At 33.8% G+C, this 14,447-nt stretch overlaps 1 protein-coding gene across 1 annotated transcript; it reads right to left on the minus strand.

Annotated features, from left to right (window-relative positions):
* Positions 1-3,884: 3,884 nt before the first annotated feature.
* Positions 3,885-5,483, minus strand: LOC18439234 (mitogen-activated protein kinase kinase kinase 18). Its single transcript, XM_006849403.3, has one exon. The coding sequence runs from the start codon at positions 5,175-5,177 to the stop codon at positions 4,323-4,325; it is 855 nt and encodes a 284-aa protein (XP_006849466.1). The 5' UTR covers positions 5,178-5,483; the 3' UTR covers positions 3,885-4,322.
* Between the last annotated feature and the right edge of the window lie 8,964 nt (positions 5,484-14,447).

Below are 14,447 nucleotides of genomic sequence, written 5' to 3' on the forward strand. Positions count from 1 at the left end.
ATTAGAAGATTTTAAACTTCAAAAATACTTAAAATTAAGGAGATCTATAAACATATGAAAATCTTGAAAATGGACGGCCTAGATAATGTGTCGCAAGATGTACTATTTTTGAGACTCAAAAACTTTTTTTTATTTTTATATTCATACATCTCGATGTCTAGATGATCACATAGAGGGTTTTTCAACATTGAAATAACATTTCCAAAAGATTTTTGAGGTGAATCTGTAATTCTACGTTTTAAGGTTGCAACTTTATGTAAACTTTTCCCATATATATATATATATATATATATATATATATAGAGCAATGATTTCATGCAACCCTTGTATAGTAATATGATGTAACAACATTAAAAAAACCATCTTATGGCTATTTGTTTGATTCAAATTTTGAAATATACACTCTTTTCATTCTAGAAAGTATTTTTTTAGTCCAATTAACATAGGCAGTTCATTTTGGTGAAGTGCTTAGATCTAGACTTTAGAAGGATTTTTTTCATTTCTAATTTTTTTGGATGGCTTTATTATCATTAGATGAACAATGTTAAAAAGAAAAAAATGATTTTAAGTTTATAAAGGCTAATATCTTGAAATTCACAAAATGGATGGTGTAGATTCGTTTTTGGAGGGGGCTCATTTTGACCATATCTAGCGTTCAAATTGAACTTTTATTATTTTGGAGATTTGAGTATTAAGATGAAGAGAGTGTGTGCAAAATTTGAGGTCATACAAATACCACAAACATGGTTTTCTAAAAGTGTTGTTGCATTATATTATGATACAACCGTTGTATTGGATCATTGCTTATATATATAGCAATGAATTCATGCAACTGTTGTATGGTACTATGATGCAATAAACTTAAAAAAACATCTTCTGGCCATTTGTTTGATCCAAATTTTAAATTATACACTATTTTCATTCTAATGAACAATCCCAAAAAAAGAAAAAATTGAAAATGCAATTAACCTAGGCAGTTCATTTTGGTGAGATGTTTAGATTTAAGTCTTAGAAAGATTTTTTCATTTACAAATTTGTTTGATGGCTTTATTATCCTTAGATGAACAATCTTAAAAAAGAAAATAATGATTTTGAGTTTATAAATGCTAAGATCTTGAAATTTACAAAATGAATGATTTGGATTCGTTTTTGGAGGGGACTCATTTTGACCATATCTAGGGTTCAAATTGAACTTTTTCTTTTTTGGGGGCATCGATTATTGAGATGAAGAGAGTGTGAATGCAAAATTTGAGGTCATACAAATACCACAAACATGGCTTTCTAGACGTGCAAAAAAAGTACTTTCTAGGTTGCTAAAAAGTTTCTAGGTTGTTTTCATAGTGGTTACAACCCTTGCAACCTTAAAATGTACTTTTTAGGTTGCTAAAAAAGTACTTTCTAGGTTGTGTCTTCAATTTTTTTTTTTTTTTTTTTGTGATTTTCATTAGAATGAATAGGGTGTATATTTCAAAATTTGGATCAAACAAATGGCTATAAGATGGTTTTTTAAGGTTGTTGCATCATATTACTATACAATGGTTGCCTGAAATCATTGCTCTTATATATATATATATAGGGCAGTGAATCTAATGCAACAATTGTATCATAGTATACTGTGTCTGTGGTATTTGTATGATCCAAAATTTTGCAAACACACGTGCTTCATCTCAATAATCAATCCTAAAAAAAAAAAAAAAAAAAATTTGATTTGAACCCTAGATATGGTCAAAATACGTTCCCTCCAACAACGAATCTAGACTCATTTGGGAATTTCAATATCTTAGCTTTTACAAACTCAAAATTATTATTATTTCTTTGTTAACATTGTTCATCTAATGATAATAAAGGCATCTAAAAAAAATGGAAAGAAAATCCTTCTAAGGCTTAGATCTAAGCATCTTATCAAAATAGACAGCTTATGTTAATTGGGCTAAAAAAATACTTTTGAGGTCGCAATTTCAAATTTTTTTTTTTTTAACATGATTGTTCATTAGAATGAAAAGAGCGTATATTTTAATGGCGTAGTTTGTATAGAGCCTAGGCTTTAAATTAGAACCTACCTTTAAATAGTGTCGAGAAATGTGGTTTCAACACTAGAAATCTTTGTAATAACCTTAAAATGTATTTTCATCTTTATTTATAAAGTTTAAAGCTTCAAAAATGGTGTAGATCGATAGATCTATTAAACCTTGAAATTTTTGAAAATTGACGGTAAAAAATCCATTACAAACTACATTATTTCCAAACTTAAAATCAATTTTTTTTTCATGTCCATGTATCTTGATGTGGAGATGATCAATTTGAGGACTTTTGGGCATCAAAACAATCTCGTCTAGCAAAATTTTTGAGGTAGGCTCGAATGTGATTGTTTAGAGCCTCAGCTCTATATAAACTTTTCCCATATTTTAAAATTTGAATCAAACAAATGGTCCTATCATGGTTTTTGAAGATTGTTACATTATATTACTATACAATCAATGCCCATATATATATATAGGAAGTATCTACGCAACACCTATGGGTGAAATGCTATAATGATTTTGCCCATAGGTCAGTCACCATTCGAAAAAATCGGACGATGTAAGTTTTTTGACCGCCATGGACATGCTAGGTATGTGGCGGTCCTATAATTCACGCGGAACCGCAATGGACAACGCCGTCCATTCGATAAACCACCACGGACATAGCAAGTCCGTGACAGAGGCAAAACGCTGGCATTTCGCCAATAGGTGCTTTTTAGGTTTTTCCCACACCCATGTGATAACTTTTCTAGAGATCCATGCCAACTTTAATGGTGATCCATTGGGGTCATAGATGAGGGAAGGTCCTATAGGATCATTACTCATATAATAAATATAAACCTATAGTATATGACACAATGTAATATAATATCAATATAAATTAATAATATAAATATGTAATATACTAATATATATTATATAATATAGTATAATATAAAATCACATATTATTTATATATTTTATATATTAAATATTATTGAAATATTCAATAATAGTGAATAATGATCTCCAAGAGTAGTAACCGGCAAAAAAGTTTGAAGAGTTTGGGTACGTAGAGCCCCCATAGTTTTGTAGCATTGCTCGCAAAATCGCCCGATCTGACCGCAAACCGCCTGGTTAGATCGGAACGGGCCAGTGGATGGTTTCGGTTTTGGGCGGTTAGGATGACCCTCCAACCCATTGATGGGACTATGGTACCTCATGATCACATTGTTATTATAACAATATGGATCATATCCCTTGTGTTATGCTTTTGGACTTAAGCTAGCTTATCTCAAAAGTAGGGAAAAAAATAAAAATTGGAAATACACCTGGCTTCCTTTCTTTTTTTCGGAAACGATTCTATACTTACCCTACTGTATTGAAGTTCTATACTCCCCCAATCCAGCCGTCTAATTTAGATTAAATAAGCCGTTGATCATTTGATTTAGATCAAACACTTTAGAGTATTTTAATTTTTTGTTTTTATTCTACAAATTATATAAATATTAAATTTGGTATGTGTCATCATCTCAATGAAGTGCACCTAAAAAAATAAAAAATAAAAATGATAAAAATACCCCTAAAACTTTCATGGGTATTTCGGTTATTTTATTTTATTAGGAATATTTATTTCATATTTTTTATTTTTTTGTTTCAAGTGAAATTTCAAAGAGGAGGGGACGCCCAAATTTTGGTGTCAAAATGTTTTGGATAAAAAATAAAAAATAAAAAATAAAAAATAAAAAATAAAGCAATGTACATTCATGACATTGTAATTAGATCCATTTCAATTGTTCATTTAGATCCAATTTAGAGAGCATGAAAAACCCATCTTATATTAAAAGTTTAATAGGCAAACCGATTTAAATAAGAAAAACAAGCTTAGATTCAAACCACTATTTTCATTAGATAAACAGTCAATAACACCACTATACACTCATCCAGTTTGGGTTATTCTTGTAACTGGACATACAAAAAATTTTCTTTCCAATTTAGACTAAGAATTCAAGTATCTTACTCGGGTAAAAGAAAACATAAATGTCTAATGCCACAATACAATGGACATATGAATTTGACATAAGGGCTCTGTTTATGAATAAAAACCCCTGCCAAACAGAAAATTGTTGCATTCAGGAAAATTGCCGTCACCGCAAACTCCGAAATATTTGGACCGTCGTCCGAAATTTCGTGGCTGAAACTTAGGGGCAAAGAAGTTCTCCCGCCATTGAAGACCTTACTGTTATCCAGTCTTTTGCTTTCCCACCTCTCAACTTGTTAGGGTTTTGATCATCTGTTTTGTTTCCATAGCTCTGTGACTTTTTAGGGTGTCAATTGTTTGTTCTTCCTCAAAACCCGCAACCAAAAGTCGTCTGGAAAATAAAATTCCGATGATTCGCTGAGGACAGTCCTTGGAGAAAAAAGGATTTGGTTGGAGGATGCAGAAGCCAAAAAGGGGTGGTGAAGCAACTGAGAAGCGGTCCACCTTTGCGAGGGCTCTAGCCTGAAACACTTTTCAAGAAAATCAACACCGGAATCTGAAATTCCAGTGAAGTTTTCCGATAATTCCGGCAAAATCCCTGTGGCCATCTCCACAACTGTACAACCAAGAGACCATATGTCAGATGCTGTGCCCTGTTCCCTCTTTTTAAAAATTTCAGGCGCCATCCACCTCAAAGTACCAGCGTGAATAGCAGGAAACTCCCTCGAAACCATCTTTGCTGCGCCAAAATCGGCGAGTTTGACTTCGCCTAATAACCCAAAGAGGACATTATTTCCTTTAACGTCACAATGAATAATTCCGTTTTCGTGAAGGTATTCCAGACCTCTCAGAATGGAGGCTGTGTAAATTTTAATGGCCATTTCCGGCAACCCGTTGCTTCTCATCGAAAGTGAAGACAAGTTTCCCCCCTCCATATACTCCATGAATAAGTTCACCTTTCCTTCTCCGTCTCTGCCTTGGCCAAGATATCTTATAACAAAACGCGAATCTAGTTTTTTGAGAATGTTAATTTCTCTCTCTAGACATTCCAGAGACTCTTCATTCTTGGAGGTTGCAGACTTCACTGCAAACAATCTGCCGTCTTCGAGATTTCGAGCCAAACTCACGGATCCATAAGAGCCTTCCCCTATAGTTTTTAATCTTATCCAGTGTTTAATTGGAAGAGGAGCCACCATTTTTGCTCTGATAAAAAGTTCAAAAAGCTGCTGTTATGATGACCAGCAATTGTTGATCTGGTAACGAGCTTGAGTTCTAAATAAAATCTAAACCACAGGGTGGGTTTTCCTTCTCTAATTGTAGCAGAGATAAGAGGCCTCTGAAATTCCACAGGGTGGCTTCTCGTTCTCTAATTGTCGCAGAGATGAGAGCTCTCAGAAATTTGGAGACAATTCGTGATCTCTACTTTTATATACAGGTTTTGGGGATAGATATCCCCTAAATAATAGCAGGTATCCGCTAAAATAAAGGAAAGAAATTTGCAATAAAAGTTATCCGATAATTAAAAAGATAAGACAGTGAAAACATGAATAGCGGGAAACTAACAAAACGGTCGAATTTTTAATTTACAGTTATGCCATTACCTCCTGAATAAAGGGCATATATTTCTACTTTTGGCTCTTTATTTAGGAAAATCTGATTCTCTCTTTTAATTACAATCTTGAATCTTATCCTCATATCTTTGTTTGAAAATTAATGAGCATCGCTTTTTATTTAGGAAAATCCAATTCTCTCTCTCTCTCTCTCTCTCTCTCTCTCTCTCTTTATTACAATATTGAATTCTTATCCTCATATCTTTTTATTACAATCTCGAATTCTAATCCTCATCTTTGTTTGGAAATTAATGAACATCGCTTTTTATTAAGGAAAATAAAATCCAATTCTTTCTTTCTTTTTATTACAATCTTGAATTCGTCTGTTTTTATTACAATGGATAAGAAACCAATGTGTTTCTAACCATGAGAAGGGATATGGATATCTTAGAGTGAAGTAATGCATTTGGTTTCAGATTTTAGAAAATTCAAAGGGAGCCCATATGTGCTTGTAAATGTCATGGCCCTATCGAAACTTGAGTCTTTTCAAGTGTGAAAGGGCAATGCTTGATTGGATCTAAGTCCTTGATGGTGTCAAAACCCTAGGTGGCCTAGAGTTGAAATGGAACAGAGTGCTACTTTTCTAAGGGATACAGTGTGAGGGTCGATCCCTGATGTGTGTATGGTATACTTAGCCGACGGATGACCGGAACACCCTTGTGGGAAATCATACTTACAAGTAGAGAAAACAATGATAAATTGACTAGACTGCAGTTGCGCCCAATCGATCAGGAGACTTGGAATATTCAGATGGAACCCAGACTTGTCCCTTTGGTGATTTTAGTGGACTGAAAAGTGTCCCGGGGGAATACGGACCGGTGGGTCTATAGGATTTTAGGACCATTTTGAGCTGATTTTAGTGAAGTGGCAAAGAAGTCTGTCAGAGTTTGAACTGAGTTCGGTCATGCCAGGAGGGTCCAGCTAGTAAGGGACCTTGACTGCTGGGTCCTAATTGTTTACATTGGAGAAATCTAGAGCTAATTCGACTTTGGAGAGTCCCTAGTTGGCTTGCCAAGTTTCAAAACATTGATTATGTGTACATGAATACCGATGCAAATTTGGTTGAAAATATATGGAAATCGAATGACTTCTTGGAACAATATTGACATGTAGTTTATATTACATCTTAACTTATTCTGCTGGGTTACCGAAAGAAGGCCTCACGTGTGAACTTCCTGGGTGCACCGATCTATTTGTTTTCATCAATGCTGTCATGTTTGGGAAGCTGGAGCAATCCATTTTAATGAGTAGTGACTGATCTGATCGAGACGATAAAGAGGTTTCCATCTGTTTAAATGAATAAGAGGATTTGACATATTGTGAAGATACAATGAACCATATGATCCCTTCTCTGTTTTGAACCATAGTTACTAGAAGCGCCCAACTAGGGTGGTGCTCCCGCTCCCGGACCCAGCTTTGGCACTCCATAACAGGGATCTCACTCGGAACCCGTTCCCATTTTTTTGGAATCTCGCTTCAATTTTTAGGATTTTCGATCCTATTAACAACGGAGCTCGCTCCCATTAAACATGGATCTTGCTCTTTCTACTTCATGGATCTCGATGCCATTCACAACGGATCTCGCTCCTCCTAAAGCATGGATCTCGATCCCATACACAACAGATTTTGCTCCCTCTACTTCACGGATTTCCAATTTCTTATATCCTAGTCTTAATAAATGCAATTAAGACACACCACCAAATTTTATCATGTCATGTAGTTTTTTGTGTAAAAACTTCTTAGGATTAACTGAAAATCTATTTTCATATCTAATTAAATACTTTTAAGCTCCAAAAATGGTTAAAATCATGTAGATCTATAAACATATGAAAATTCCTAAAATGGACGGTGTAGATAATATATTGTAAGATGCACAATTTCCAGCACTCTGAATTTTTTATTTTTTGTTTCATGCACTCATATATCTTGATGCCGAGATGATCAATTAGGGACTTTTTCAACATTAAAACAACCTCTTCGGATTCATTCTTAGTTCTACATTTTATCGTTGGAACCTTATATAAACCTTTTCCTATATCTTTGATTTTATAAAATACTATATAATTCTCAAATGAGTTCCCAAATTTGGATTTATATATATATATATATATATATATATATATATATATATATATATATAATATTAGCTTTATTTCTATGACAATACTTTTTAAAAAAAAGTTGAATAATTTTATTTTACCATTTTATAACTTTCTAAAAAAAACTTCTTAAATAAAATTAACATTTAAATATAAAAAATTAATATTTTAGTAAAATTTTCATATAGTTATTTCTACCAAAAAATAACGATGATGCATTTCTCGAATTTAAGCATAATAGTAACCATATATATTTAGGTTGCATCCAAATGGAACCCAAATCCTGGGCAATATATTCTCAACGTAAAGCTCATTTTCGGATCATGTGTGCGAATTTGAACAATATTAACATTAATTATTCATTGCATTAGAAGGCTTTATTTCATGGACTTCATACTAGAATAATGGGATTTAATTAATCCATGGACATCTAGGATTGGTTGTGCATGGATCTAGCCGCATGGGCCATTGATGGATAGAACATTTGTGTCTAAATTTAACCAAATTGATATCGCATTCATATGGGAATGGGCTGCCGTGCTTAGTTGGTGCACGAAGTCATGTGTAATGGAATTTGATTCTTAATACAAGTAGAGTTTTGCGATTGGGGCACGGACCATTATTGTGCGAAACTCGATCCTACCATGAATAGAGCTCAATCCTATCCAAATAAGATCGTGGTATTGTTTAGATAGGAGGGAGACTCAACATTAAATGGAATCTCGTTCTTGTTGTCGATGAGAACGCGATCCTAATGGACATGAGAACGTGATCTCATTTTACATATAACGTGTTCCTGTCAAATAGGGATCTCAATCCCAATGTCTCAGATTTCACTCCTTATTCAAACGAGAGCTCGCTCCCTATTCAAAAGGGATCTTGTTCGGTAAATACATGGAACACGTTCCATTTAAATAGGGATCTCGATCCCAATGTATCGGGATCTCGCTTCATGTTCAAACGGGATCTCGATCCGTGACTTTTACCTTTACCGGATCTCGCTATCAAAGCTATGGAGTTTCGGGCAGCCATCGATCCCATGCTCCTGCTCCCAGAACTGGAATCCCTCCCGCTTCCGATAACTATGTTCTGAATTATATAGGACCTTAGGATCCCCTTCCTAAACTAAATCTTGCCTTAGGCTTTTCTACAGTTGCTGTTGGCCCTTCTTTGAAGGTTTCAAGGTCATTTATGTGTCTATCCTCCTTGCTCTTTATTTTTAATACTTCACATATCCCTTTCTGGATCTCAGATTAATTTAGAGTAAGTGCTTGATGACAGGTATTCTGAAATCTTTCAGACTTTTCTAAACATAGGATTCTCTTAAGGCTGATTTTTATATCGGCCTCGTTTAAACCCCTACCTCTTCTATTCAGATTTCCAAAAATCCAAATCGAAGTTGTAAAGTTTTTCTAAGCTTTTATAGTGAAGTTATCCCCCCCATTAAATTGGAGAATGAAACTACAGATCCTCACAATGAAGTAAATTTCTCAAAACTGAACCCAAAGTTTAGATTTTGAGAAATTTATACTGAGGTTATCCCAATTTAAAAATTTTGAATTTCTCAAAATCTCCCTCTTCTAAGCTTTTATACTGAATTTATCCCCCATTAAATTTTTAGCTTATATATATAACAAAATATAAAAAGTATATTTAAAGCATGATTAAACAAAACACATCCAAATTAAATTAAAAATTAATGAAAAATGGATTTTAAATAATCCATTTGTGCCCAGGGATATTTTGAATTTTTTTTAAAAGAGATAGAAATATATAAAAATAAGTATTAATGGCCAAAACAATTTCTAATCTTTGCCAAAATGATGGAAACAATAAAAAATGTATTACAAAAAAATCCCTTATTTTTTGAGATTTTATATAACTTTTTAAAAATACCCAGCCAGTTCACCAAAACCAGTCGAAACCATAATGGTTTCGATCTAATCGGGCGGTTCCGATTTGAATCGCCTCAATTTTCCTACATTGTTTCATATACTAAATCCATTACAAGGCATTTGAATATGGTCATACGTAAACTGCACCTTGTTTAAACTTCTCTATTTTTGAGATTGAGGATGTAGGGCTGATTAAAGGCTGGGCCAACCTTGGCCCTAGTCCGGCCTAATCACATCAGGCCGGCGTGGCCCGGCGCTATTAGGTCAGGGTCTGAGTTGGGCCTAGCCAAATAGAAAAAATGAAAAAACAAAATATAAAAAACAAAAGGATTGGTCCGGGCATAATGGGACTGGCTTTTTCTTGGCCCAAACCTGGCCCTAAGGCCACTTGTGACTAGGACCTAATTTTCTAGGGCTAGACTGGGCTGGGCTAGGCCACCGGTGCGGGTGGCAACGTGTTGGGTCCGGAATATCAGAGTGGTCCCTAAACTTTAAAAAAATTTTAAAAAATAAAACGCAAAATAGTTCAATGTTTGGAACATCGGACAAAAAGGTAATATTGGAAAAATAAAAAGGGCTAGAAAAAGGCAGCGGTCCGATGTTCTGTTTGAACCTTAGACCAAGGAACCTCCTCGTTAGTTTTTCTAAATTTTGGACCTCCATGTGATTATCATATTCAAGTATGGTATGAACCAATGGTTTAAAAACCGGATCGGTGACCCGGATAGGGCTTTTCAAAAATCGATCCGGATCGGAGAATCGGCGATCCGGATCGGCGAATCGGCGATCCGGATCGGAATCGGGTGAATCGGTCAGAATAAAGCTTCAAAAAAATCCGAAAAAATTATTAAAATTCATTATAAATATTAGTTTTTAGGAATTCAATAAAAAATGAGGGTACTCCATTAAGAATTTTCATGTTTTTGAATGAATATGCGAATATTGATATGTTCTTTCCCTGCATGAACCGCCATTCAGCATTTAATTTACAGTATTTCGTGCTCATCCCTACACTGTTGCTGTTGGGATTCGATATGTGAATAATATGGCTGGGATAGGGTGGCCTCAGAATCATCATCTCTCTCGTTTTCTCTTTGAATAATATGGATTAAAAAAAAAAAAAACAAATTTTCAAAAAAATCTATCATGGATTAAAAAAAAAATCACAAATTTTCAAAAAATTCTATCATGGATTACAAAAAAAAATTCGATCATGGATTAAACAAAAAAAATCACAAATTTTCAAAAAATTCAATCATGGATTACATAAAATTCGATCATGGATTACATAAAATTCGATCATGGATTACAAAAAAAAACAAACAAAAAAAACAAAAAATTCAATCGTGGATTACAAAAAAAGAAAAAAATAGTTCGATCATGGATTACAAAAAATTCAATCATGGATTACAAAAAACTCTATCATGGGTTACAAAAAAAGCAAAAAACAAAAAATTCAATCATGGATTAAAAAAAAACAAACAAACATTTCAATCATGGATTACAAAAAAAAAAAAACATTTCGATAATATATTACAAAACATTCGATCATGGATTACAAAAAATTCTATCATGGGTTACAAAAAAAAAAAAAAAAACAAAAAAATCGATCATGGATTACAAGAAAAGAAAACAAACATTTCGATCATGGATTACAAAAAATTCTATTATGGGTTACAAAAAACCAAAAAATTCGATCATGGATTACAAAAAAAATCTATCATGGATTACCAAAAAAAAAAAAAAAAAAAAAAAAAAAAAAAAAAAAAAAAATTCCGTACGGAATCGCCGATTCACTGTTCGGACTCGCCGATTCCGTACAGTGAATCGGCGATTCACTGTACAGAATCGTCCGGTTCTCTCTAGAACCGGACGATTCCCGATTTTTGGGCGATCCGGTTCCTTTTTCACTATTTCCGAGTCGAACCGGGCGAGTCCGGTTCGACTCGGCGTTTTTTAAAACGCTGGTATGAACATAATAAAAGTGAGGTATTGGTGCTCGCCTTCAGAAAGGTGATTTTTAAGAGATTGTATATTATGAGGCCATTTATCTTTATTACAATTACTCCTAGCCATCAAATATCAAATTGGATGGCTTGGAGTGTATCACAAAGTTCAATAAATTTCTTTTTGAACTTATAAGTGTAGTCAATGATGCTCTTACAACCATCCAATTTAAAATCTGATGGATAAGAATAATTGTAATCTCCTTGTACCAAAGTAATTGTCTCTTTGTACCCTTTTTCTTTTTTTAATGATTGCTGAAAGAGTATTATTTATCGAGGTTTTCTTTTGACATGGATGATTTCCCTTCAAATTTTTTTAACAAGGTTACATATAAATGGAATTTGAGATGTAGTGCTATGAAAACCTAGCTGCTATCGCCTTAGCTCCAAGCCCTCGAGTTCTTTTGAATCTTAGGTCTCATTGGTTCTCAGGATTCTTCGACAACTCAGGACTTCTTCCTGTCATCGTTCGTTTGGATGGCCACCTTAGAAGGCAATAGCCCATTGTTTCTCCCCTTTCTCTGTCTACCCTTGATGAAGTGGGTTTGGACTCGTAATCATCGGCCCTAGTAATCTCTCCATATTTATTGCTCTTGATATCGAATCTTGAAATGGAGGGTTGAACAATTGCATTGGCATGGCCATGGTCTTCCTAGGGTTTTTTGTACGCATCTGCATCATTACTAGTTCAAGCTTGGGTTGGGGAGATTGATGTTCGTGTTTTTAAGTCGAGTGATGCACTAAACCATAGAATGAGTGTGAATGATTGTAATTTTTATGTACAAAAACTAAATGATCTCTTTATAGACAATCCCTTTTGTTTTACTCTTGTTTAGTTTTCATGGACTCAACCATGTTAACATCTCCTAGTATAAAAGAACTCATCATTTCTTGTTTAGAATTCATGGACTCAACCATGTTAACATCTCCTAGTATAAAAGAACTCGTCATTTCTGGATCCTGATGGAGGTTAGAGGGAGGTTGGTGTAGAATACAAAGGCTGAACACAAAAGAATCTCCATAAACTAAGAGATAATCTTGTCAATGTCCCCAGGTCTACTAGGAAATGAGCAAGGATGGTGTAGTGTCCACCTGATGTGGACCTGATGTAGACGCTTGAAGGGTACGCACCCTTAAATGGTTCAAATTGTGTTAGGCCATATCCAATGATAAAAATTAATTTTATTAAAAAATTTTTTTTATTGTTTTTTTAACTAAAATTTGAAATATAGATTTAATTTTATAAAGTGTATCAAATTTAAATAATAAAATCATTTCAAAACAAAAATATTGACCAAAATTCCACTAAAACATTTAAGAGATATTTAGTCAATTATTTGTTCAAAGTTTTCAATTATACAAGGTCTTCACGAAAAGTACTACATCCCGGTGTTTGATCACTGATCCCATAAACTGTAGCGAAATTTTTCATAACTAAATAACATACACTTTGTTGACTTGTTATCAAATTTTGACCTGTGTTCATTTTGTACATGATAAATGCGTTGCATTCAAACATGTCTTAAGTGTTCATATGAGCAGTCTTACCCTTCTGCACTCTTTTTGGATAATTTCTGAAGCTAAAGGGGTTAAATTAATCAAATATTATGTAGTTCGTGTTGCCTCATCCCAAAAGGATCTTTGCAATTTTGCTAGAGTATCGACCTCATCCTTTCTGGTATATCGTTGTGTTGAGGGGTAGTGGAAATAGTCTTATCACGTCTTATGTCGTACTTTTGGCAGCATTCCGTATACATTTTAAAAGTATATTCCTATATTCTCAACTGTTATCTTTGTAAATGCGCTTCACAGGCTTTCATATTTCCCTTTCAACTTTAATACGAAAAATTCAAAAAATCGCAAGGACTTTTTTTATAGTTTGTGCGCTCATTTTTCTTGCAGCATCATCATCAATAAAAGTAACAAAGTAAGAGGCACCATCAATAGTTTTAACTTTCATGAGACTATTAAGTAAATAGAAAGCATACTCTTGTGAGAGTATGAAATCAATTGGCATAAGAGAATATCGATTCCATACACCTTCCTAGGTTGAAACCTCCCTTTTGTACAAAACATAATATGATCCTTATGCTCAATGAGAGTTTGAAAATATTGCAAGTCGACTTAGAATAGCCTCACTCTTAGGGCGTGTTTGTTTGTAAGAAGATAAATGTTCCCTAAAAACAAGAAGTTCTTTGTTGGTTACCCTTTGGGGTTCCATACCATTGGGTATGGCAGGTTCCTATGGGATCATTATTCTATATATATATATATATATACCCACACATACACACAATTAAGAGATCTTTTTTTTTTTAGACAAGTAGGTCACAATCACTACTGTCTGTCATATTTTAAATTGAGTAGTTATGTGTTTTGAAACAACTCAAGACTTTAAAAAGAAAATTCTTGAATTTCATGATACGTTCCAAGCCATCCAATTTGACATATAATGGTTAGGAGTAATTGTGACCTCCTTGTAACAATAATAAATGGTGTATACAATCCCATTATCATACGTTTTGTATATATATACATCTTATTTTATAGCATGGTATGTTCAATCAACTCCATAATAACACTCCTTGGTGTCCGACAATGTTTGTGATGGGAAAAACATAAACAGTTTTATCTTTAGACATTTTTTTTGGTCATTCAATACAAAAAGGAAAATTGTTTCATGCGGGCTGGACCACATTACTACATATGTGGTCCAAAAAGTGTAAAGAATCCATCTTAAAGATGGATGCAAGTAGGTGCTCCATCTAAAAACGATGGACACTAATGGTCCAAATGTTTTTTTACTAAAATTATTACTTCTAGTTTTTAAAATTTATTTATTTATTCATATTCATG

Source organism: Amborella trichopoda, chromosome 4, assembly GCF_054954075.1.
Source record: "Amborella trichopoda isolate Santa Cruz 75 chromosome 4, AtrichopodaSantaCruz75HAP2 v2.0, whole genome shotgun sequence".
NCBI classification, from domain to species: domain Eukaryota; kingdom Viridiplantae; phylum Streptophyta; class Magnoliopsida; order Amborellales; family Amborellaceae; genus Amborella; species Amborella trichopoda.

Excerpts from the sequence above, each read along its gene's own strand:
- LOC18439234 (XM_006849403.3), bottom strand. The coding sequence starts at position 5,177 with ATGGTGGCTCCTCTTCCAATTAAACACTGGATAAGATTAAAAACTATA.